The 25255-nt window shown below is 37.4% G+C and overlaps 1 protein-coding gene across 10 annotated transcripts in view; it reads left to right on the top strand.

The window, feature by feature from the left end:
- The window catches only part of LOC145690740 (ninjurin-2-like), a 343377-nt gene that overhangs the window by 185921 nt on the left and 132201 nt on the right, over nucleotides 1-25255 (top strand). Inside the window, exon 1 of one of the 10 annotated variants that reach the window (XM_081765934.1) lies at nucleotides 15474-15623. The exons of the other annotated variants lie outside the window; for them this stretch is intronic. Coding sequence (XP_081622060.1) covers nucleotides 15549-15623 — 75 coding nt within the window. The 5' untranslated portion in view covers nucleotides 15474-15548. Of the gene's footprint in view, nucleotides 1-15473; nucleotides 15624-25255 lie in introns of those variants that run through there. 10 annotated transcript variants of the gene reach the window in all.

Below are 25255 nucleotides of genomic sequence, written 5' to 3'. Positions count from 1 at the left end.
ACCATTTTTCACTTTTATTAATTCCCCAGAAATGGAAGAAAGTAGGAATGCTTTTAAAGTTTTAATTCGAAATTCAATCGGAAAACGACCATTAGGAAGACATATTCGTAGATGGGACGGCAATATTAAGATGGATCTCCTAGAAATAAGAATACAAAGTACTAAGTGGATCAAGTTGGCTAAGGACAGAATTCAATGCAGAGTTTTCGTGAACACGGTATTGAAGCATCTAGTTAGTTATTTTTATTAATTCCAAGCGGGCATAGTTGCTTAGTGCTAGAGCGCTTATCTCCGGTGCGTGAGTGCCTGGCTCGATCCCCGGTGAAGTAAGCTTGTGGTGGACAACATCATGTCCGTGGGTTTTCTCGGTGTACTCCCGTTTCCTCCCATTTTCTCATTCCATCACTTTTTCCTTCATCATTCACTTGCCTTAATCATCGTCTCCATTAGCTTAAAGGGCATAATTGTGGGACGTTAAACTGAAATATTTCATATCATTAATTCCAATGAATAGCTTATCTTCCTTATTGATATGCATAACATAGGTATGACATAAATGGGTCACTTACCGATAAATTCATCTATTTATATGTTTGCATTAGCATTTTGCTTTTAGAAAATCAATAAACGAACTTCACGTAAGAAATATGACCTTAGAAAAAACATTTGTGTTACAGACGGCAAGGAGTGGCTGCCTTATGCTTAAATCATTTTCATACTATTTCAAGAGTACAGTGTAATGGCAAGAAGAATTCACACGGCTCGTAGACCCACCTTTATGATTAGGGGTTTCTGAGAAAGACTTCACGCCTTCGCAAACGTGCAGACACGGCAACTGCTTATACCCACGCACGATGGCACAGAAAGCAAATGAAAATGAAATCAACTCTAGGTTAATGTCTCACCCTCCATGCTTTGAAAACTAGAAGAGACGCAAAATAAATGGAAGTCAGTAATATTAAAAAATCGATTAAATAAAAAAAAGTACTAGAAAATGCTAAAGGGCATGACTTATACTCCGGAAACTCACATAACCTATACTTTTAGGCAGTGGCGGCTCGTAAGCATATGATATGGTAGTGCCAAAACGTACACAATAAAAAGCGCATATCCGTAAAAAAAAAAAAAAAAAAAAAGTACACGTAAAGGCACAAATAAGATTATTTTATTACAGTAACACACACACACACACACATACATATATATATTATAGGGAGCTAGCTTTAATACGAGGCTGAGGAATTCAGAGTTGATTGGCAGATTCCCCACCCCGTCGCCAAGAAACGGTCACTCGACGGTCCTGGGCAAGGTTGCCAGTGCGTTGTCAAAAAATTCAGCTAATACTCACTTAATTCAAAGAGTTTATGCAATTATGCCATCCCTATCGAAGATACCTGTATACGTGGACACACGCAAATTAGGCTGTGATGACAAATGCTTCAGTCTTTTCTCCCTCGCTTCTTCGTCGCACTGCACTATGGCCTTCCTTATTACTTCTCTAGCTTCGCTGTGCATAGTTTGCCCTCTCTACGCTGTGAAGCCATTGTCAAATGAATAATAAACAACAAAACCGCAACAACAACAGCACACAACAAATAACCAACTCACACTAACTCTTCAGAATGACATTCATGTGACAATTTTTTTTAACCCTGGCAACGCTGACATATAGAAGGAGGGTGAGGGAGTATTGCAAGAGTCAGGCAGAAAAATTGTTGAAATTTTTCCCCCTTTACCTCAGCCCCCGCTGGTAAACAAGCTAGCTCCCTATAATATATATATATATATATATATATATATATATATATATATATATATATATATATATATACAGTGGCGTATTTAGGGGGGTGGCTTCCGGGCTTAAGCCCCCCACGAAATCTTACTTAGTATAGTAAAGTAAATGAAATATCTTGCAGAATGTTCACATTTCCAGGCAAAGCCCCCCCCGAAAGTTAGCAAAGCCCCTCCCGAAACAAAATCGTAAATACGCCAATGTATATATATATATATATATATATATATATATATATATATATATATATATATATATATATTAGTTAGTTAGTTAGAATGAAGTTGTTTGTGCCTACATTAAACTTATTATATACATAAAGCAGGTTTTGTCCAGCTTGCGTCCCTCCCAAACAACACCCACGGAAAACAAAATAAAGCATTGGCTACAACACAACCACAAATTCAAACTGTTTTTCAAATATATTTTCATGTTAAATTGATGCAATCTTTCCTTATTATGGATCACTTGCTTAACATACAATTTTAAATTAGGCATTGACTTTCCTAAATTTTTAACAGGTAGTTTGTCGTCATATGGTAGGGACGAAAACGGATATTTCAGTAAGTTACTTGCTGCATTTATCGTAATGTATTGTTCTGATTTCACGGAAAGTAGTTACAAATATAGAGAAAGAAGAAAACAGCATTACACTTAAATACTCAGCAACTTCGCAAAAATATATAATTGACATACACACATCACATTCAACACCATAAACACTCAGGCGCACAATGTGTTTATGTTTCAATCAGGGGGGAATCATACTTGCGTTGACAACACAATAATGAAATAAACTCCAAATCGATTGTTGGGAGGGTCAAATCTAGATTGTACATATTGATATGTAATAAGTAACTAGTTTGGAAACACTGCAATGGGAACAAGTGAATCAGAAGTCTTTTGGTGTTAGAATTCCAGGAGACTTTAACTCCAAACCAAAGCCCCCTTTCCTAGACCATAAAAATATAAGACGAAACGAAACAAATCTCCCGCTTCGAGCCACCTTCGATCGTGGCACAAAACGCTAGTTATTTCTCCATACTTTACTCCTGGTCTCCAACTAACGAGCATGCGCACAAACCATTTTTAGAACAGTCGGGAGAGCACGGGAGAACTTGGCACGAACAGAGTAGAGATACATGTAGACCTATATGTACTGCTAGCGCGCGAGTAATTCTGAGTGCATTCAATCACTGAGCGCGACTCAAACCAGCTTCTCGTGAGCAATGATGACGTTGCAAGGAAAGTATTGTGCATAAAATTAAAAAGTTTGTTATTTAGTAAGATGCAAATATTATTTATATTATTTTTTGTATTATTTGTGGCAGTGCCCTGGCACATTGTCTCCCCCTCAGCAGCCGCCACTGCTTTTAGGTGTATGATGACTATTACGTTAAATTCCTTTAAGTCTAGTTCGACAAATTTCAGAGAAGAGCAAAGTAACCAAGAGAGCAAAACTGATAAGGAACAAAATAATATTTTACAGACAACAATTCGATGGATAAATGCATTAAAAGGACTTGTAGTAAATGTCACTTTTGTACCTTTTGAACCTTAGTGGCCTGAGAAAATTGAGAGATGTGTTCGAAAATGTTCATAATTACAAGAACCAAATTGTTGGATAAAAGCGATTAAAGTTATAATAAATTAGTGTGCAAAATCGTATTTTTTGAATATCATAATCGAATTGTCCTTTTTAATTGACCTTTCTTCAATAACTTTCTATGCTTGAATTATTAATAATTATTAAGATTATTAAATTATTTTGATTAAAGTATACAAGATATATTCACAATTCAATTGGGATTATCGAGTTCTTCAATCACATCCTTCAACTGATATATTGTGTTGGACTTATTCCGCCTTATGCAGAGTCGTTTCGACGTATGATTAGCGTCATACTAAACTACTGACTACTGCCATAGATTTATGTTAGTCAAACTCTTTAGTATAACACTAATCTTGTTTCAAAACGACTCTGCATAAGGCCCACTGAGTTTTAGCGTAACAATACGTCAAAAATGAGTTTAAAATTATTTTTAAAAATATTTGTAGCATCTTGTTTCACTTGATTTGTTCGTTTGTTTGTTTGTTTGTTTGTTTTTCTTCTTAAAATCAAGTAAAAAGTGTTTCAATTTTAAACATCATGACTTTTATTAGGAAAAACACGTATAATGTATTCAAATCTAAACATTTTCCCCAGGATACTTTGTTCTAAAGAGGTACCCGGTCTTGAAACAGCTTTATTAAAACTGGGTGACATAATAGTTCAATGATTGGTGGAAAGTCTAGGAAGGCCCAATATGTTTGTTGAGACTAAGGACTTCTTGGAGTTTGACGTGACAAACCAACTTTGACTCTATTTTTGCACTTGGATTTAATGAGTGTTAAAAAAAGCGATACCGTTTAAGCCATAGATAGCAGGGACCTCAGAGTTCATTCTTACGGAAAAAAAAAGAACATTTGCAGAGAAAAGTGGGTTTAACAGGGTTTAGCCTAAAAATCCTCACACGCTCTTTCCTTAAATTTAGGCATCTCTCTGTTAACGACTTAGGTTTTCTAATATAATAAATTTATTGAAGACATTATGACGCAAATTTTACCAAAAGAATCACATTTCTTGAAACAATGTTGAACTATTCCAAATCTGCATGTCAGGTGAGGAATTACAGGGATCGGATCTGACGTGGTGACTGCATCACCACTCAACTAAAAGCCCTCAGCTGAAACCATAATGTCGAGCAATTTAATTTATAGAGACGAGCAAAAAGGTAGAACATTTAAGGATAATTTGAGTGAAAATAGAAAATGACTCAACCCGTCTTGTAATTTTGTAAAAGCATTTTACATTTTTAAAAACATAGAGTAACAACATCAAACTGCAGGTTCTTTAAAGAAATGATTATACAAAATTACATTCGCTTCTGAATAGGAATTATTATTATCGTTGTAATGTTATATCGCTCGATCTTCGATATGCCGTAAACCTGAGGAGTCTGAAATAGGTATTAATAAATGATTATTCAACCTGAAATTTAACCTGGTCACATACACTATACCTTTATATATTATTATTATTATTATTATTATTATTATTATTATTATTATTATTATTATTATTATGGGTTAAGTTTAGAGTTGCCCCTCCGTTTTTTTTATAAAAAATAGAAAAATTTACATTAGAAATAAGGTAAGAAATGATGATTTGGAGTTCCTATGTGATGTTTAAGTGTCAAAGATTGGGAGTAAAGTTATGTTTAATACGAGAAAAGACATGTAGAAGTGGGTACTATAAGAAAATCTATTAAATTTTCATGAGAACCATGAATTACTGAATTTAAGTGATACTTGAAGCTTATATGAGAATCTGTTCCGGTCACTGTTCTAGACTAACTAAAGTCTTACCAGGTAATCTAACCGAACCTAAACTAACCACACCTAACTTAAACTAACCACACCTAACTTAAACTAACCTAGCCTAACCTAACAATTTTTAATGTTTTAACTGCATTTTTGTAGGTTGGAAACTGGAGGGGCAACTCTAAACTTAAGCCATTATTATTATTATTATTATTATTATTATTATTATTATTATTATTATTATTATTATTATTATTATTATTATTATTATTATTCACGGCATGAAAGTGTAACTTCGAAATTAATTCCAACAATGGGTTTTTAATGCGTGCTCAGTATCCATTAAAAACATCTAATTGATACTTGAGCGCCGGAGCACCCATGTAGTTGGCGCCTATGTAACAACTATAGTGAAACTGGAATTTCCACTTTTTTCTTCTTTTCTTATTTTTTCTTTTCCTGTTTTGTGTGGGAGTTGAGCCCCCCATATACATAGGATAAACATTCAGGGGGTTACTTCTACACCCCGTAAAGTCAACACTCCAGAGTAATAATTGTAAGAAATATCAAATCTAAGCCTCTTTTCTATACCAGTGCATCAAAGCATATTTATGGATAAGGTGTGTTCAACATTTTTGAACATGACTGCATCATCGGTGCAGAAAACATCTTGTCTATTACGTCATCGAGTAATAATTACATTGTAGAGTCTGTCAACTTTTGTTTCTATAGCACGGAATGGTTTAATCAGCAAAATACTTTTGGTGTGATGTTGGTTATGAAACACTTTTCCAGCAGAGTCATGAAGCGTGAACGATGATGACTAAACCAAGTGTTTTTCTTTCTCAAGGGTTGGGAGAAACATAGCAAACCGTGACCGCAGCTTTCTCTTCAAACTTCGAAAGAGACAACACTTTCAATTAGTCAACGAAAGTGAACATTATTTTCACTGCTAATAATGAAAATACAATTAATGAAGAAATTATCTTTGTTAATTTACAAAGCTTATTGCTTAATTCTAATGTATTAAAATGCAATGATGTTATGAGTTTGAAAATCTCACTGTTAACAACTTCCGTTATGTAATTTGCTCCTGTAGTGCTGTCACTGACCTCTTGTGTTGAATCGCGACATAACGGAAACAGGAACGTTATAGAAGCATGTTCAATGTTGATGCGGGTCTTTACACCTGCGATGGAAATGTTACGGTCTTCACATTCTTCGTATTGTTCTTTGCATTAAATTAATTGTAAACAATAGATGTAGTTATCTTCAGTGTTCTGTTTCTATTGTAGCTCACGAGCAGTGACGTAACTAGGGGGACAAACGGGTCTTGTGCCCCTTGCGCCGGATTGAAAGGGCGCAAAATTGGGCAAATATTGGGGGAGTGTTTTGGTTTGGGAGTTCTTGTTCCGGGTGACAACTAGCGTAGTTGCGTCGTTGCTCACGAGCAGTGTTTGTAGTTTGAGGAAAATTTCCTTAATCTAAAGAAATATCGTAAGTAAATTTAGCAAAAAGAGAAAAAAGGGAATTTTCTGATAAAGCTTGAAAATCTAGGGAAACTCTTGCATTGACTGACTGATCAATATAAATGGCATTTTTTTTTCTTCAGAAACAAAACAATACAATAACAACAGTTTGTATCTGTGTGTGTGTTTATTCAAAGTAGCATAATTTGCACCCACTGTAGGTTGTGTACATTTATGTGTTTTTGTAAAATAATATAATAATAATAATAATAATAATAATAATAATAATAATAATAATAATAATAATAATAATAATAAATGAAACAAATGTGATTACTAGTTTCTTTAACATAGCTAAATTAATCTTATAACTTCTGTCATAGGAATTGGACATTAAACAAGCTAGGAAAAATTTGAGAAGGGAAAATTTTGTGTCAGTCGAGGGAAATTTTCTTATGAAAACCTACCAACACTGTCTCACAAGATGAGACGAGATGAGGAATAAGGTTTTCTGATCTCGCCTCGATTTTTTCTTGTCTCCTTTTTGGAGCAGCGGTGGCTCAGTTGTAGAGCGTTCACCTCTGGTGAACGGAGTCCCTACTTCGATCCCAGTTCGCGCCAATTGAACTTTATGGTGGACAAACACCGTGTATGTGGGTTTTCTCGGGGTTCTTCCGTTTCCTCCCACTTTAATCGTTCCACCATTTCATTCATTTCTCATCATCACCGTCTCTTTAGCCTAACCGGCATAACGGTGGGACTTAAAATTGAAAGATTTATTTTTTTTCCTCCTTTTTGTATATTTCTGCATAAAATTTATGCCCTGATGTTTTTCTCTTAACTTCATCTAGAAGTGATCAGAATCCTCCGTGTGACGTATTGTTCACGAAGAGTGTAATATAACAGCATGTAAACCATATTTATTATAAGAATATAGTACGTAATGACTTGGGTATTTTTAAACACTGATAAATGCTCTTCATTATGTTTGTAGAATTAATTAACGAATTGCTAGTCTTTATACTGTGAATAATGTAACCGCAAAACAGCGTATGAAATCTAAAACTGGACGAAAAATTTCTCCTCTTGTGGGAACATTATCTCGGTCATTGATCTCTTTTACATAAAAGAAGTAATTATCACACTTACTTAGAAACTAAGGACGCTTCAGTATTAGATACATCTCAACTTCGGAGGTTTCTACAACAATAACGTGAATGGGGCAATGCAGATCCAAAGTATTTTGTATTGAATAAAACGATCGTGATATGACGTGTTTCGAACAATAGAAACAAAGTTTCAAGTAATTGAGATTAAAAGAAAAAAAAGGGAGAGGCAGTGGTTATCGTTTTGCTGTGACGTATTTCTTGCTGTCCGAAGCTGTGGCCAAGTAGCACACCGCAACACAATGAAAGTTCAATAGGGATCTATTCTGAAAAATAAACACACTGCTGAACAAGACTGCGCTTATTTAATATAAAAACACATTTACATGTGACGTTTCAATCTTCTAGCCAAGATCCTCATCAGAGTGTACGTGTAAATGTGTTTTTATATTAATTAAGTGCAGTCTTGTTCAGCAGTGTGTTTATTTTTCAGATTTTATTCGCAAGGCGTATAACTATGATTGTGGGTCTATTCTGCAGAATTGAAAAAGAACTTGTCACGTGTTCGTGACCTTTCCTTAGTCAGTACACTGTGCAAGATATACTACTATAATGCAGCTAAAATTAACATTATTGATAATAAAAGATTATAGTAATTAATAATCTGTCTTGGTTATCAGAAAATATTTATTATCTGAAGACGATTAAAGAATTGCAAGTTGACATAAAGATAAGATGAGCTACTTTTTTGTTGTTGTTATTCGAATTAGAGTCAAACAACAAGTAGTGTTATTAGGAGTTTAGTTCGAGTGATCTGAAATTTTGTGGATATTACGTTCTCAAAATCACTGGAGTGACCAAAAATATCTAAGCATGACTACGCCGGTGAGTTGTACTGTTATTAAAACTTTTTAAAGCATTGTGAAAAGTAAATGTTGTGTCATATTATTTAAACAGTAAAACTAAAGTCAATATTTTAGGAACAAAACGACCTAGAATTTGGAAAATATAGTAATAAATGTGATACTAAATATACTTTGGAGGTAGGAAATACAACATAATGTTTGGAGCTCAGAAACTCCATTCTTAAAGCAGTGAAGCTGAAGCAGGGTTGTTTTGTTTAAAACAAAATGTTTAAAACAAATGATTAAAACTTGTTTTGAACAATTGATTTTGTTTAAAACAAATTTTGTATACGTTTTAAACATTTTGTTTTAAACACGTGTATTTTTTTAAGATTTGTTTTAAACATATGTTTATTTTTATTTTATTTTTGTACAAAAAATCTGCTAGAAAAAGAAAATTGTCAAAAGTTTTCTCCATTCAGAAAACTATTTTCTTCCCATGTGAATGTTTTTATTTCTCGTGGCTACAGCTGGTCAATGTGGTGATCTAAAATTTATTTTGTCTCGTTTTTCCCATTATTTTAAACAAATGTTGTATTATTTAAATGCTTCTGGGTTAACTTGCGAGAAAGTGTCGTAGTCGAAGGTTGGACTACTTGTAAAACTTATATTAAAAATTAAAAAAAAAAAAAAAAATTATTATGGAAACAAAATTTCGTGTTGTATTCAGAAAACAAACAGAAGGTTGTTTGCTAATTTGCGGTTCTGAAATTCTGCAGAACTGAAGTATCGCAGGCATTCGTTGATGCAGTGCATGTTGGTTCTCAGTCCCCGTACAACTTGGAATCGAAAAAATATGAAATGAAATCTTTGTGTTTTACGTCCCACGATTATGCCGGTTAGGCTAAAGGAGACGGTGATGATGAGTGATGAATGAAATGATGGAATGAAGAATGTGGGAGGAAACGGGAGAACCCCGAGAAAACCACGAGCACGGTGTTTGTAATCAATCAACCTAAACAAACTAATCTTATGCGTTTCGAACAAACTTGGGTTGCAGGATAAATTTGGCTCCAATTTGGCGGCTGTGATATAAAACTATCCCACGCCCTTTCGCATGGTTTTAGTTACATTTGTTTTGGACCCTTGACTGCGAAGATATTACGTTTAGAAATAGAGTTTATTTGCCGAGCAAAACGGAACTTTATTGAAAATGGACTCTGAACGCCTCAAATATTACCTCTCTTCAATAAATTATTGCCCCCCCCCCCAAAAAAAAAAACAATTACATAGACTTACAGATAATATTCTAAAGTTAGCACACGAAGTGTGCTTCAAACATTACATTTCGAAAATTTATTATTTTGAAATAATTTTATTAGCATTAGGGTTCTGAAATTGTAATCAAATTTTGCAACAAAAATCTCACCCGCCTCCACGAAACGCGAGCTTAGCCCCTAAAGGCATAGCTAGAAAACTTACAGAAGCGATAACTCCGAAATGACTTGCTTTAGAGCTAAAATCACCACACAACCGTATTTCTGGTAAAGTATTCTAGCCTTAAAACATGTAGCATGACTCCCTTTGCATTTAAAATTTCTAATACCAATCAAAGATGTCCGCTATGATGCTTGATAGCACCATCTGATGTGTCAGACCACTTCCGAGTTTCATCATTCTCCCTCAACCCGTTCTCAATACACAAAAATGGTGAGGACTTTTGAAAAAATGAAATCTTTGAGTTTTACGTCCCACTGTTATGCCAATTAGGCTAAAGAAGACAGTGATTATGACAAATGAGTGAAAATGGTGGAATGAAGAAAATAAGAGGAAACGGGAGAACCCCGAGAAAACCCACAAGCATGCTGTTTGTCCACCACGAAGTCCACACGGCGTGAGCTGGGATCGAACTAGGGACCCCAGGCACCGAAGGTGAACGCTCTACCACTTTTTTTTTTTAAAAAAAAAACTTCCTGACTTATTTTCTACTTCAAACACTTTTTCAGGTCTACTAGACACGACAGGGACACGAACACAGAAACATCGAGGACAGTTAAAATTCCACCCTTGCTACTACAGAGGGACTCGAACCCCCAATGAGCTTTACCTCACGATCATCAGCCTAACGCCTCAGACCGCTCGGCTACACCCACCGGCCACTAACCACAAAGCTGGCCGTGTTCATTTGAAAGCCTTTCCCTGCATCACAAGGAATAATCTTAGGCTGCCCAACCACTGAGCCACCGCGGGTGAGGACTTTTGTTTTGCCATCTATATTGATAGATTGTGTGAAATCTCTATAGTAGTTAGATTATAAAATCTATCTAAAAAGTTTATTACAAGCAAGAAAGTACTTACGAGAGTCATTGGCAAGAAGGTGTAATAAAAGGGGTCGTGATATGAAATAAGTTGAGAATTACTAATCTATACTGAAATATTCTGTACCCAACAGAGTGTAGTCTTAACGAGAATAAAATAAATGAAAAGATCGGTTGCAAGAGCAGAAAAGTCTTAATAAATACGTTATTACAGCTCACAGATGACGAGAAGAACCCTAGCAGAAGTAGTGTGACGTAGGTATGGGCTCGCCCACTTTTCGCACAGGGGTTTCAAATGACACCACGGAATAGCACACAGACAACTACCCGGAGTAGCAGACGACATCTAAGTATAGATCACACCTCAAAAACCGAAAATGGACTTGACCGTGTCGTTGACCTTTCCCCGCTAACCCCTGTTTTAGGGTTCTTTTCGTCATCTGTGAGCTGTACACAGTTTAGAAATAGGTTTAAAATTGTGTTTTAAACTGTTCAAAATGTTTAAAACATGTTTGTTTTTCGTGTGTGTTTTAAAACATGTTTAAAACGCTTTGAACACCTTTTTCATGTTTTAAATACATGTTTTGTTCTTTTTTTTTTTAAAAAAAAAAAGAAAAAACTGTATTTTTTCCAACCCTGAGCTGAGGTATTGGCCATGGAAGCAAAATAACTAAATTCAAGTTGAAAATCATAATTTAAAAATTAAGCTATGAGTTGACGCTCAAATTTTGTTTCTGGTGTTTCCTTTTGGATTTTGATAAGTAGAAATCCTTGATAGTTTGAGTTTCTTTCACATTCCCTTGAACTCTCCATAACAATGTTAAAACATACAATACACTTATTCTTCATCTAAAGACTCAGGATGTTTTCCTTTATGTTTGAAGATAATATACTGTGATCGGGAAATGCCTATACTGTCAGGGCTGATCTTACTGTTACACTGTAAAAAAAAATCTCATAGGTAAATTTACAAAAAAACGATGGCAATCTGTTTGCCAAGCCTCTATATAAATCAATTTACACCTATAAAGTAATATTACTAATATGAAATGGTGTAAAATTACATTTTATCAATAAAAAATATCATATTTTCTTATAAATTTACTGTAAATTTGTAAAAAAAAAAAACAGCAAATTTTGTAATTTAATCAAAGGATATATATGCCAACTTACAAACTGAAGGGTAAATGATTTTACGCTGATATTTGGTAATTTAAACAACAGAAGTTTTACACCCGCCAACTGCACCGGATTTAACCCCCGATCTTGCTCTGGAAGTCAGATTAATTAAAAGTGTTTCCTTTTTTGCACAACCCCAGCTTTGTACAAGGATGCAAAACAGTAACATTAAACTAAAAGGGCTCGGTACGATCTAAACCATTAGTTTATTACAAGTATGAGAAACATTGTTTGTCAGATAAGATGAGAGACCTGTTTAGAATAAGTGTTAAATTAGATAATTCATTGTGCCATTTCTAATTACTCAAGGTCAAATTACTTATCAATCACTCATTTATAAGCTGAAATTATTGGCAAACTTACAATAAGATTCGTGATAACACCTTATTTTAAAACCCTGTCTGATAAGCATGGTGAAAACACCAATTTACTTTCAAAGACTTACTTGATTATCTCCTGTTATCTGTAGCCTGATAGATCACATTTACAAATTATATGGATAAACACATCACAAATATTATCAACATATTTCAAGTGTTCTTTGTTGTTTCTGTTGTAAATATTCTGTGAAATTAGAAGATATTGTCGTTCGAGTTAAAACATTTTGTTCAGATATGAGTAAGTTTTTTGTAAGACTGCCTGGAATGTGTCACATTTCAAACAATAGCTTACTCTTGTTTCCTAAAATTTTATCATTTAACTTATTTTCATGATTCATTTGTTTTTATACACATATGTTCTGATATTCAGAGTAATCTAAAAATATGTATAAACGTTTCAAGAAATCTAGTTATGAACTCATGTTCAATTGAAATACGGTGTATAAGTAGAGGTAAGTTGTTGGTAGACAGGGCCGTGCCATGGAAAATCAGCGCCCGGGGCGAGAGTATACGACAGCGCCCCCTACATATATTCCAAGCAATTTTCCCTATCTTTTTTCCTTTTTTCTCCCGAATTTTTCGCCCCTTACTTAGGTGTCCGGGGCGGTCGCCCTGCTTGCTCCCCCCCCCACGGCACGGCTCTGTTGGTAGAGTCTTTGTATTTCAAGTGTGCCCTCGGAAAATATACTTCAGGTCCACCTCCGCCATCCCTCTGAGGGAGGAAACCTTACATTTGCTTTGGGAAAAGAAGTGAAAGACCTCGGCTGTGTCGCCAATGTGTCATTCAGTCTTTCGAACTTGGTGAGTGAAGATCGTAGGCTACTTAGAATGGCTAACAAGACAGTGCACAGGAAAGCAAATCAACCTTGCAAACATGTCCACATCCTACTACTGAAGGATCTTGGTAAAAGTACCTTGTCCCTCTTCTTTAGAGGAAGGCACGGGAAAACATACATGGCAGCAGCGCCAGCAGGAACACACTTGAAATGGAAACTCTGTGTATAGTGACCAGTCTGCCCTGGCCCCGCACTCAAGGAGCCCCACGTCATCGACAAGAGAGTTAGATCCTTTAGGAAAGGTAATACTTTTCTCACTGTGTTTCCAATTCATTCTTGGAACTCAAAATATTTGTAGATGATGATCTATCGCCTTGTAGACATTTTAGTGACTGTCTATTGTTAATATAGCGAAGTGACTCATAGTGGGATACCATTATCATGAGGAGTGGTGGTGACTCAGTGGTACAGCGTTCACCTCTGGTGCATGGGGTCCCTAGTTGGATCCAAGTTCGCACTAAGTGGACTTTGTGGTGGACAAACACCGTGTACATGGGTTTTTTCGGGGTTCTCCCGTTTCTTTCCACTTCATTTCACCATTCCATTTATTTCTCATGATCACCGTCTCCTTTAGCCTGGCCTGCATAACTCGAGACGTAAAAGATTTCATTTCATTCTTCATTATCATGGATATGAAAAAAATACCCGAACATAATGCATTCATGCTGATTATAGAAATCTTATCTACATAATGGGGCCCACAATTTACTTTTGTTGCAGGTCCCGCAAATTGATGGAACGTCCCCATGGAGGATTGGTGGGATAGTGGTTTCCATCCTGGTGTTCATGACACCAAGCAAGGAGTGAACAAGATAGCAACAGAAACAAACTTCATTCTTAATTACAAATATTACAAATGTTGTAAACTGAAATAAAATAAAAATATTTCAGTTTAACGTCCAACGTTTATGACCTTTAGGCTAAGAGAGACGATGACTAAGGCAAATGAATGATGGTAGAAGAAATAGTGGAATGAGAATGTGGAAGGAAACGGGAGTACATGAAGAATACGCATGGATACAATGTTGTCCAGCACAAATGTATTCGGTCGGGGATCGACTCAGGGACCCCACACACCAGAGGTAAGCGTTTTACCAGTGAGCAACCGTGCTCCTCCGTGACGAATGTTGTAACAAAGAGGTGTTGAGTTAAATAGTGTACAAACACAAAATATGATTACTACTCGTATTGAGTAAGAACTCTGGTTCAATTAATAGCAAAGCTAATATTATAATAATAATAATAATAATAATAATAATAATAATAATAATAATAATAATAATAATAATAATAATAATAATAATAATAATAATAATAATAATAATATGGTATACAGAAGTTTTCATGGAAATAAATAAAACTTGGTGAGAATTGTTATTTTTGAAGATTTGAGTATTCAATTCTGAATTTGAAATCCCAAAAGAGTTCAGACCATCGAGCACCAGGGGCGAGGAAGGGTGCGTGAAGTATGCAGGATCACAAAAAGGGGGCGTGGTGTATACTAGGTTCACGAAGGAGGGCGTCAAGTAAATAAGGGCGTCAAGTTACATTACCACTGTTACATTACAGTCTCATGCAGGGGCGCGAGCACCATCCCGAGTTTTTGTAAGGGTGTCCAGCACTCGCATACAGAAAAAGAAGGAAAATTAAAAGGAAGAGAAGAAACAAGAAGAAAAGAAAACTACAGAGAAAGCGGAAAATTCTAATATTTCTTCGGAATAAAATTTCCTAATTATGGCGGCGCTGACAATGTTTTAAATGACAAATTGAATGGCGTTTCCTCCGCCCTATTTTCAGCTAAGATTTTTCACATTTCTTATACCACAAATGGTCGAGGTTCAGAATGAGAACTTAGATCGAGGATTAAAACTTTAGAACCTTCGTGGTTATACCGCCATATTATCATTCATGAATATACTGTATATTTTCCGCTGTTAGAGAAAACGAGAAGGAAAACAAACTCGATTATACTATTTGTCTAATATGAAATAATGAATCGGTGTTTGTATGTTGTTGCATATTTCGGGATTTCTTGTTGATTAGGTTCTGTTGATAACATGGGAGGAAGTTGTGGTTATGATATTAGGCCGCATAGAGGCAAAGTTACAAGAACTGATAAATGTGTAGTCTTAGTTGGCGATATTCATTGCTTTCTTTCGTTTCCTATTCAGTTAGTTCGTTTTGTACAGGACTTGGGTTGTGTTGTGATATATTTTTTAGTTATTGAAGTGTGAAAAAGTACTAGTGATTAGTGAGTATGTTGCGTATAAACAATTCGGAAACGGACTCTTTGTCAAATATTGCATACAACAGACTAAATAGCAACGAACAGGTATTGACAACTGTCATTTGTTATTTTATTTTAACCGAGTTTGTTTTCTTATCATGTGTCTTACAGTTACGAATTCAGTTACATTCAAATAGTAACTGAAACGAAAATCGAACTGTTATATCAGGTTCAGCATGCGGGTACGTTAACCACTATATCACCTACGGTTGTTTTTACTCCTTCAATTTATATTGAATTACTTGACTCGATTATAACGCCCCGTTCAACAACGAGGCTATATGAGACATGGACCTACTGATTAACGTGGAATCCGAAACATGAGCTCCCGCCAGGAATCGAATTCGGGTCTATCATGCCAAAGGCGCGCACGCTAACCGCTTAGCCACGGAGCTTTTATATTCAATTGCATCAACGCTAAATGTGTGAACAATAATGTTACGTATTTAGAGATGGAGTGGGTCAGTGGGCTGTGGGTCAAGATTTGTGAGTGGGTCAGTGGGTCAACAGGACGAGACCCACCACCCATCTTGACCCACTCTGCTCAGTGCATTGCAAACAGCATCTTCTGAACACTGGTGAATTCGCCTACGATTTATTTTCAAGGTCTCCATATATTCCTCCTCTTTCATTTGTTTCTATTTACTTACCTGACAAGGGAGGGTCACGAAGTGGCTCCGCTGAGATCCGAACAAGACAATTGTATTTGCATTTGATATATCATAACTAGACGAATCTCAAAGTTATACGTGCCACCGGGCGGCATTCGTGAGTTACAACATATTTTTTAATGTAAAAGCTACAAAGCTGGCAGAATAGTTTGAACCGGATCATTTGTTCGGAAACGGTTGGGTAAATGGAAAACTTGGCGAAAGCATATCCCATCATTTTTAAGGACACACTGTTTGGGATAAAAGAGTTTGCCTCAGGGTCCCCCGCAGGGTCTCAGACGGGGACCAACTCAAAATTTTTAAATGGCAAAGGGGGTTAAGTAGCACATCGTTTGAAAGTTGTAAAATGAAAGAAAGTAAAACAAGTCTCGACTCTACGACAACCATGTGCAAAATAGCGGTGGGTCAAAATGTAAACAAAAACTTAATTAAAAAGTCCATAGCCACCCCTATAAATCGGAAACGGCGAGACAAATGTGAAAATAGGAAAGGAAGTGCGGCATTATTTTCAAATTACAAGGATTTAAGTTAAAATGTCTTGTCACAGGGTCCCAGACGGGGTCCAACTCAAAATTTTCAAATGGCAAAGGGGGTTAAGTAGAACATCGTTTGAAAGCTGTTGTTAAATGAAAGAAGATGGAATAAGTCTCGACTCTACGACAACCCTGTGCAAAATGGCGGCAGTCAAAATATAAACAAAAGCTTAATTGAAAATCTATGGTCACCTTGAATCCAAGATGGCCGCTTAAAAGCTATGACATTCATAACAGTGCAAATCTAAATCTATTTTTCTCTATTATGTATTTAGAAACAATAGGGAGACTAACGAACAATTGAATTTCGATTCACATCAACTATTATTTCATTCCGTAACAACACAAATAATGTTTTGTTCCAAATGCACGTTCGTCACAGTTCTCTCGATATCATTTACGTGAATATAACGAATATGCGATGAATACACAACTCTGATTTACTATTCATACTGCTAAACAAAAGTTTGATATCTTCGGGCATTTTTCTAATTTTGCCATACGTAGTTCATACATAAAGAACTTGCTGCACCAGTCAGGTTGGGGGCTCTATTGTAACCTATTCGTGATGGTTACATTTGTATGAAATTCGTAAAGATGGAGATGAAATTTGTTCTTACGACGCAGAATCGGTCGTTCTACATTAAAGAAAAAAGGTTCTTGCTATCTATTACAGTTTCTGCTCTATAGTGATCAGTGTTCAAACAGGAAATCATCTATTTCTAACACTTCCGCTCTGAATTGGAGGCCATTTCTCCCTGGCTCTTACCGCTTTTGCTCTATGGAGATCAATACTGAAACCGGAAGTAACAGTAAATGTTCACGCTGTATAAAAGCCATTTCTCCCTGGCTCTTACCGCTTTTGCTCTATGGAGATCAATACTGAAACCGGAAGTAACAGTAAATGTTCACGCTGTATAAAAGCCATTTCTCCCTGGCTCTTACCGCTTTTGCTCTATGGAGATCAAAACTGAAACCGGAAGTAATAGTAAATGTTCACCCTGTATAAAAGCCATTTCTCCCTGGCTCTTACCGCTTTTGCTCTATGGAGATCAAAACTGAAACCGGAAGTAATAGTAAATGTTCACCCTGTATAAAAGCCATTTCTCCCTGGCTCTTACCGCTTTTGCTCTATGGAGATCAAAACTGAAACCGGAAGTAATAGTAAATGTTCACCCTGTATAAAAGCCATTTCTCCCTGGCTCTTACCGCTTTTGCTCTATGGAGATCAATACTGAAACCGGAAGTAATAGTAAATGTTCACCCTGTATAAAAGCCATTTCTCCTTTGCTCTTACCGCTTTTGCTCTATGGAGATCAATACTGAAACCGGAAGTAACAGTAAATGTTCACGCTGTATAAAAGCCATTTCTCCCTGGCTCTTACCGCTTTTGCTCTATGGAGATCAATACTGAAACCGGAAGTAACAGTAAATGTTCACGCTGTATAAAAGCCATTTCTCCCTGGCTCTTACCGCTTTTGCTCTATGGAGATCAATACTGAAACCGGAAGTAATAGTAAATGTTCACCCTGTATAAAAGCCATTTCTCCCTGGCTCTTACCGCTTTTGCTCTATGGAGATCAAAACTGAAACCGGAAGTAATAGTAAATGTTCACCCTGTATAAAAGCCATTTCTCCCTGGCTCTTACCGCTTTTGCTCTATGGAGATCAATACTGAAACCGGAAGTAACAGTAAATGTTCACCCTGTATAAAAGCCATTTCTCCCTGGCTCTTACCGCTTTTGCTCTATGGAGATCAATACTGAAACCGGAAGTAACAGTAAATGTTCACGCTGTATAAAAGCCATTTCTCCCTGGCTCTTACCGCTTTTGCTCTATGGAGATCAAAACTGAAACCGGAAGTAATAGTAAATGTTCACGCTGTATAAAAGCCATTTCTCCCTGGCTCTTACCGCTTTTGCTCTATGGAGATCAAAACTGAAACCGGAAGTAATAGTAAATGTTCACCCTGTATAAAAGCCATTTCTCCCTGGCTGTTACCGCTTTTGCTCTATGGAGATCAATACTGAAACCGGAAGTAATAGTAAATGTTCACCCTGTATAAAAGCCATTTCTCCCTGGCTCTTACCGCTTTTGCTCTATGGAGATCAAAACTGAAACCGGAAGTAATAGTAAATGTTCACCCTGTATAAAAGCCATTTCTCCCTGGCTCTTACCGCTTTTGCTCTATGGAGATCAAAACTGAAACCGGAAGTAATAGTAAATGTTCACCCTGTATAAAAGCCATTTCTCCCTGGCTCTTACCGCTTTTGCTCTATGGAGATCAAAACTGAAACCGGAAGTAATAGTAAATGTTCACGCTGTATAAAAGCCATTTCTCCCTGGCTCTTACCGCTTTTGCTCTATGGAGATCAAAACTGAAACCGGAAGTAATAGTAAATGTTCACCCTGTATAAAAGCCATTTCTCCTTTGCTCTTACCGCTTTTGCTCTATGGAGATCAATACTGAAACCGGAAGTAACAGTAAATGTTCACGCTGTATAAAAGCCATTTCTCCCTGGCTCTTACCGCTTTTGCTCTATGGAGATCAATACTGAAACCGGAAGTAATAGTAAATGTTCACCCTGTATAAAAGCCATTTCTCCCTGGCTCTTACCGCTTTTGCTCTATGGAGATCAAAACTGAAACCGGAAGTAATAGTAAATGTTCACCCTGTATAAAAGCCATTTCTCCCTGGCTCTTACCGCTTTTGCTCTATGGAGATCAATACTGAAACCGGAAGTAACAGTAAATGTTCACCCTGTATAAAAGCCATTTCTCCCTGGCTCTTACCGCTTTTGCTCTATGGAGATCAAAACTGAAACCGGAAGTAATAGTAAATGTTCACCCTGTATAAAAGCCATTTCTCCCTGGCTCTTACCGCTTTTGCTCTATGGAGATCAATACTGAAACCGGAAGTAATAGTAAATGTTCACCCTGTATAAAAGCCATTTCTCCCTGGCTCTTACCGCTTTTGCTCTATGGAGATCAAAACTGAAACCGGAAGTAATAGTAAATGTTCACCCTGTATAAAAGCCATTTCTCCTTTGCTCTTACCGCTTTTGCTCTATGGAGATCAATACTGAAACCGGAAGTAACAGTAAATGTTCACGCTGTATAAAAGCCATTTCTCCCTGGCTCTTACCGCTTTTGCTCTATGGAGATCAAAACTGAAACCGGAAGTAATAGTAAATGTTCACCCTGTATAAAAGCCATTTCTCCTTTGCTCTTACCGCTTTTGCTCTATGGAGATCAATACTGAAACCGGAAGTAACAGTAAATGTTCACGCTGTATAAAAGCCATTTCTCCCTGGCTCTTACCGCTTTTGCTCTATGGAGATCAAAACTGAAACCGGAAGTAATAGTAAATGTTCACCCTGTATAAAAGCCATTTCTCCCTGGCTCTTACCGCTTTTTCTCTATGGAGATCAATACTGAAACCGGAAGTAACAGTAAATGTTCACGCTGTATAAAAGCCATTTCTCCCTGGCTCTTACCGCTTTTGCTCTATGGAGATCAAAACTTAAACCGGAAGTAATAGTAAATGTTTACCCTGTATAAAAGCCATTTCTCCTTTGCTCTTACCGCTTTTGCTCTATGGAGATCAATACTGAAACCGGAAGTAACAGTAAATGTTCACGCTGTATAAAAGCCATTTCTCCCTGGCTCTTACCGCTTTTGCTCTATGGAGATCAAAACTGAAACCGGAAGTAATACTAAATGTTCACCCTGTATAAAAGCCATTTCTCCCTGGCTCTTACCGCTTTTGCTCTATGGAGATCAAAACTGAAACCGGAAGTAATAGTAAATGTTTACCCTGTATAAAAGCCATTTCTCCTTTGCTCTTACCGCTTTTGCTCTATGGAGATCAATACTGAAACCGGAAGTAACAGTAAATGTTCACGCTGTATAAAAGCCATTTCTCCCTGGCTCTTACCGCTTTTGCTCTATGGAGATCAAAACTGAAACCGGAAGTAATAGTAAATGTTCACCCTGTATAAAAGCCATTTCTCCCTGGCTCTTACCGCTTTTGCTCTATGGAGATCAAAACTGAAACCGGAAGTAATAGTAAATGTTCACGCTGTATAAAAGCCATTTCTCCCTGGCTCTTACCGCTTTTGCTCTATGGAGATCAAAACTGAAACCGGAAGTAACAGTAAATGTTCACGCTGTATAAAAGCCATTTCTCCCTGGCTCTTACCGCTTTTGCTCTATGGAGATCAAAACTGAAACCGGAAGTAATAGTAAATGTTCACCCTGTATAAAAGCCATTTCTCCCTGGCTCTTACCGCTTTTGCTCTATGGAGATCAAAACTGAAACCGGAAGTAATAGTAAATGTTCACCCTGTATAAAAGCCATTTCTCCTTTGCTCTTACCGCTTTTGCTCTATGGAGATCAATACTGAAACCGGAAGTAACAGTAAATGTTCACGCTGTATAAAAGCCATTTCTCCCTGGCTCTTACCGCTTTTGCTCTATGGAGATCAAAACTGAAACCGGAAGTAATAGTAAATGTTCACCCTGTATAAAAGCCATTTCTCCCTGGCTCTTACCGCTTTTGCTCTATGGAGATCAATACTGAAACCGGAAGTAACAGTAAATGTTCACGCTGTATAAAAGCCATTTCTCCCTGGCTCTTACCGCTTTTGCTCTATGGAGATCAAAACTGAAACCGGAAGTAATAGTAAATGTTTACCCTGTATAAAAGCCATTTCTCCTTTGCTCTTACCGCTTTTGCTCTATGGAGATCAATACTGAAACCGGAAGTAACAGTAAATGTTCACGCTGTATAAAAGCCATTTCTCCCTGGCTCTTACCGCTTTTGCTCTGTGGAGATCAATACTGAAACCGGAAGTAACAGTAAATGTTCACCCTGTATAAAAGCCATTTCTCCCTGGCTCTTACCGCTTTTGCTCTATGGAGATCAAAACTGAAACCGGAAGTAATAGTAAATGTTCACCCTGTATAAAAGCCATTTCTCCCTGGCTCTTACCGCTTTTGCTCTATGGAGATCAAAACTGAAACCGGAAGTAATAGTAAATGTTCACCCTGTATAAAAGCCATTTCTCCCTGGCTCTTACCGCTTTTGCTCTATGGAGATCAAAACTGAAACCGGAAGTAATAGTAAATGTTCACCCTGTATAAAAGCCATTTCTCCCTGGCTCTTACCGCTTTTGCTCTATGGAGATCAAAACTGAAACCGGAAGTAATAGTAAATGTTCACCCTGTATAAAAGCCATTTCTCCTTTGCTCTTACCGCTTTTGCTCTATGGAGATCAATACTGAAACCGGAAGTAACAGTAAATGTTCACGCTGTATAAAAGCCATTTCTCCCTGGCTCTTACCGCTTTTGCTCTATGGAGATCAATACTGAAACCGGAAGTAATAGTAAATGTTCACGCTGTATAAAAGCCATTTCTCCCTGGCTCTTACCGCTTTTGCTCTATGGAGATCAAAACTGAAACCGGAAGTAATAGTAAATGTTCACCCTGTATAAAAGCCATTTCTCCCTGGCTCTTACCGCTTTTGCTCTATGGAGATCAAAACTGAAACCGGAAGTAATAGTAAATGTTCACCCTGTATAAAAGCCATTTCTCCTTTGCTCTTACCGCTTTTGCTCTATGGAGATCAATACTGAAACCGGAAGTAACAGTAAATGTTCACGCTGTTTAAAAGCCATTTCTCCCTGGCTCTTACCGCTTTTGCTCTATGGAGATCAAAACTGAAACCGGAAGTAATAGTAAATGTTCACCCTGTATAAAAGCCATTTCTCCCTGGCTCTTACCGCTTTTGCTCTATGGAGATCAATACTGAAACCGGAAGTAACAGTAAATGTTCACGCTGTATAAAAGCCATTTGTCCCTGGCTCTTACCGCTTTTGCTCTATGGAGATCAATACTGAAACCGGAAGTAACAGTAAATGTTCACGCTGTATAAAAGCCATTTCTCCCTGGCTCTTACCGCTTTGGCTCTATGGAGATCAAAACTGAAACCGGAAGTAACAGTAAATGTTCACGCTGTATAAAAGCCATTTCTCCCTGGCTCTTACCGCTTTTGCTCTATGGAGATCAAAACTGAAACCGGAAGTAATAGTAAATGTTCACCCTGTATAAAAGCCATTTCTCCCTGGCTGTTACCGCTTTTGCTCTATGGAGATCAAAACTGAAACCGGAAGTAACAGTAAATGTTCACGCTGTTTAAAAGCCATTTCTCCCTGGCTCTTACCGCTTTTGCTCTATGGAGATCAATACTGAAACCGGAAGTAACAGTAAATGTTCACGCTGTTTAAAAGCCATTTCTCCCTGGCTCTTACCGCTTTTGCTCTATGGAGATCAAAACTGAAACCGGAAGTAATAGTAAATGTTCACCCTGTATAAAAGCCATTTCTCCCTGGCTCTTACCGCTTTTGCTCTATGGAGATCAATACTGAAACCGGAAGTAACAGTAAATGTTCACGCTGTATAAAAGCCATTTCTCCCTGGCTCTTACCGCTTTTGCTCTATGGAGATCAAAACTGAAACCGGAAGTAACAGTAAATGTTCACGCTGTATAAAAGCCATTTCTCCCTGGCTCTTACCGCTTTTGCTCTATGGAGATCAAAACTGAAACCGGAAGTAATAGTAAATGTTCACCCTGTATAAAAGCCATTTCTCCCTGGCTCTTACCGCTTTTGCTCTATGGAGATCAATACTGAAACCGGAAGTAACAGTAAATGTTCACGCTGTATAAAAGCCATTTCTCCCTGGCTCTTACCGCTTTTGCTCTATGGAGATCAAAACTGAAACCGGAAGTAATAGTAAATGTTCACCCTGTATAAAAGCCATTTCTCCCTGGCTCTTACCGCTTTTGCTCTATGGAGATCAAAACTGAAACCGGAAGTAACAGTAAATGTTCACGCTGTATAAAAGCCATCTCTCCCTGGCTCTTACCGCTTTTGCTCTATGGAGATCAATACTGAAACCGGAAGTAACAGTAAATGTTCACGCTGTATAAAAGCCATTTCTCCCTGGCTCTTACCGCTTTTGCTCTATGGAGATCAAAACTGAAACCGGAAGTAATACTAAATGTTCACCCTGTATAAAAGCCATTTCTCCCTGGCTCTTACCGCTTTTGCTCTATGGAGATCAATACTGAAACCGGAAGTAACAGTAAATGTTCACGCTGTATAAAAGCCATTTCTCCCTGGCTCTTACCGCTTTTGCTCTATGGAGATCAAAACTGAAACCGGAAGTAACAGTAAATGTTCACGCTGTATAAAAGCCATTTCTCCCTGGCTCTTACCGCTTTTGCTCTATGGAGATCAAAACTGAAACCGGAAGTAACAGTAAATGTTCACCCTGTATAAAAGCCATTTCTCCCTGGCTCTTACCGCTTTTGCTCTATGGAGATCAATACTGAAACCGGAAGTAACAGTAAATGTTCACGCTGTATAAAAGCCATTTGTCCCTGGCTCTTACCGCTTTTGCTCTATGGAGATCAATACTGAAACCGGAAGTAACAGTAAATGTTCACGCTGTATAAAAGCCATTTGTCCCTGGCTCTTACCGCTTTTGCTCTATGGAGATCAAAACTGAAACCGGAAGTAACAGTAAATGTTCACCCTGTATAAAAGCCATTTCTCCCTGGCTCTTACCGCTTTTGCTCTATGGAGATCAAAACTGAAACCGGAAGTAATAGTAAATGTTCACCCTGTATAAAAGCCATTTCTCCCTGGCTCTTACCGCTTTTGCTCTATGGAGATCAAAACTGAAACCGGAAGTAATAGTAAATGTTCACCCTGTATAAAAGCCATTTCTCCCTGGCTCTTACCGCTTTTGCTCTATGGAGATCAAAACTGAAACCGGAAGTAATAGTAAATGTTCACCCTGTATAAAAGCCATTTCTCCCTGGCTCTTACCGCTTTTGCTCTATGGAGATCAAAACTGAAACCGGAAGTAATAGTAAATGTTCACCCTGTATAAAAGCCATTTCTCCTTTGCTCTTACCGCTTTTGCTCTATGGAGATCAATACTGAAACCGGAAGTAACAGTAAATGTTCACGCTGTATAAAAGCCATTTCTCCCTGGCTCTTACCGCTTTTGCTCTATGGAGATCAATACTGAAACCGGAAGTAATAGTAAATGTTCACGCTGTATAAAAGCCATTTCTCCCTGGCTCTTACCGCTTTTGCTCTATGGAGATCAAAACTGAAACCGGAAGTAATAGTAAATGTTCACCCTGTATAAAAGCCATTTCTCCCTGGCTCTTACCGCTTTTGCTCTATGGAGATCAAAACTGAAACCGGAAGTAATAGTAAATGTTCACCCTGTATAAAAGCCATTTCTCCTTTGCTCTTACCGCTTTTGCTCTATGGAGATCAATACTGAAACCGGAAGTAACAGTAAATGTTCACGCTGTTTAAAAGCCATTTCTCCCTGGCTCTTACCGCTTTTGCTCTATGGAGATCAAAACTGAAACCGGAAGTAATAGTAAA

This window comes from Thermobia domestica, chromosome 7, assembly GCF_964235325.1.
Source record: "Thermobia domestica chromosome 7, izTheDome1.hap1.1, whole genome shotgun sequence".
NCBI lineage: Eukaryota > Metazoa > Arthropoda > Insecta > Zygentoma > Lepismatidae > Thermobia > Thermobia domestica.
Note: the sequence above shows the minus strand (reverse complement) of the source record. Positions and strands in the feature narration are given on the sequence as shown.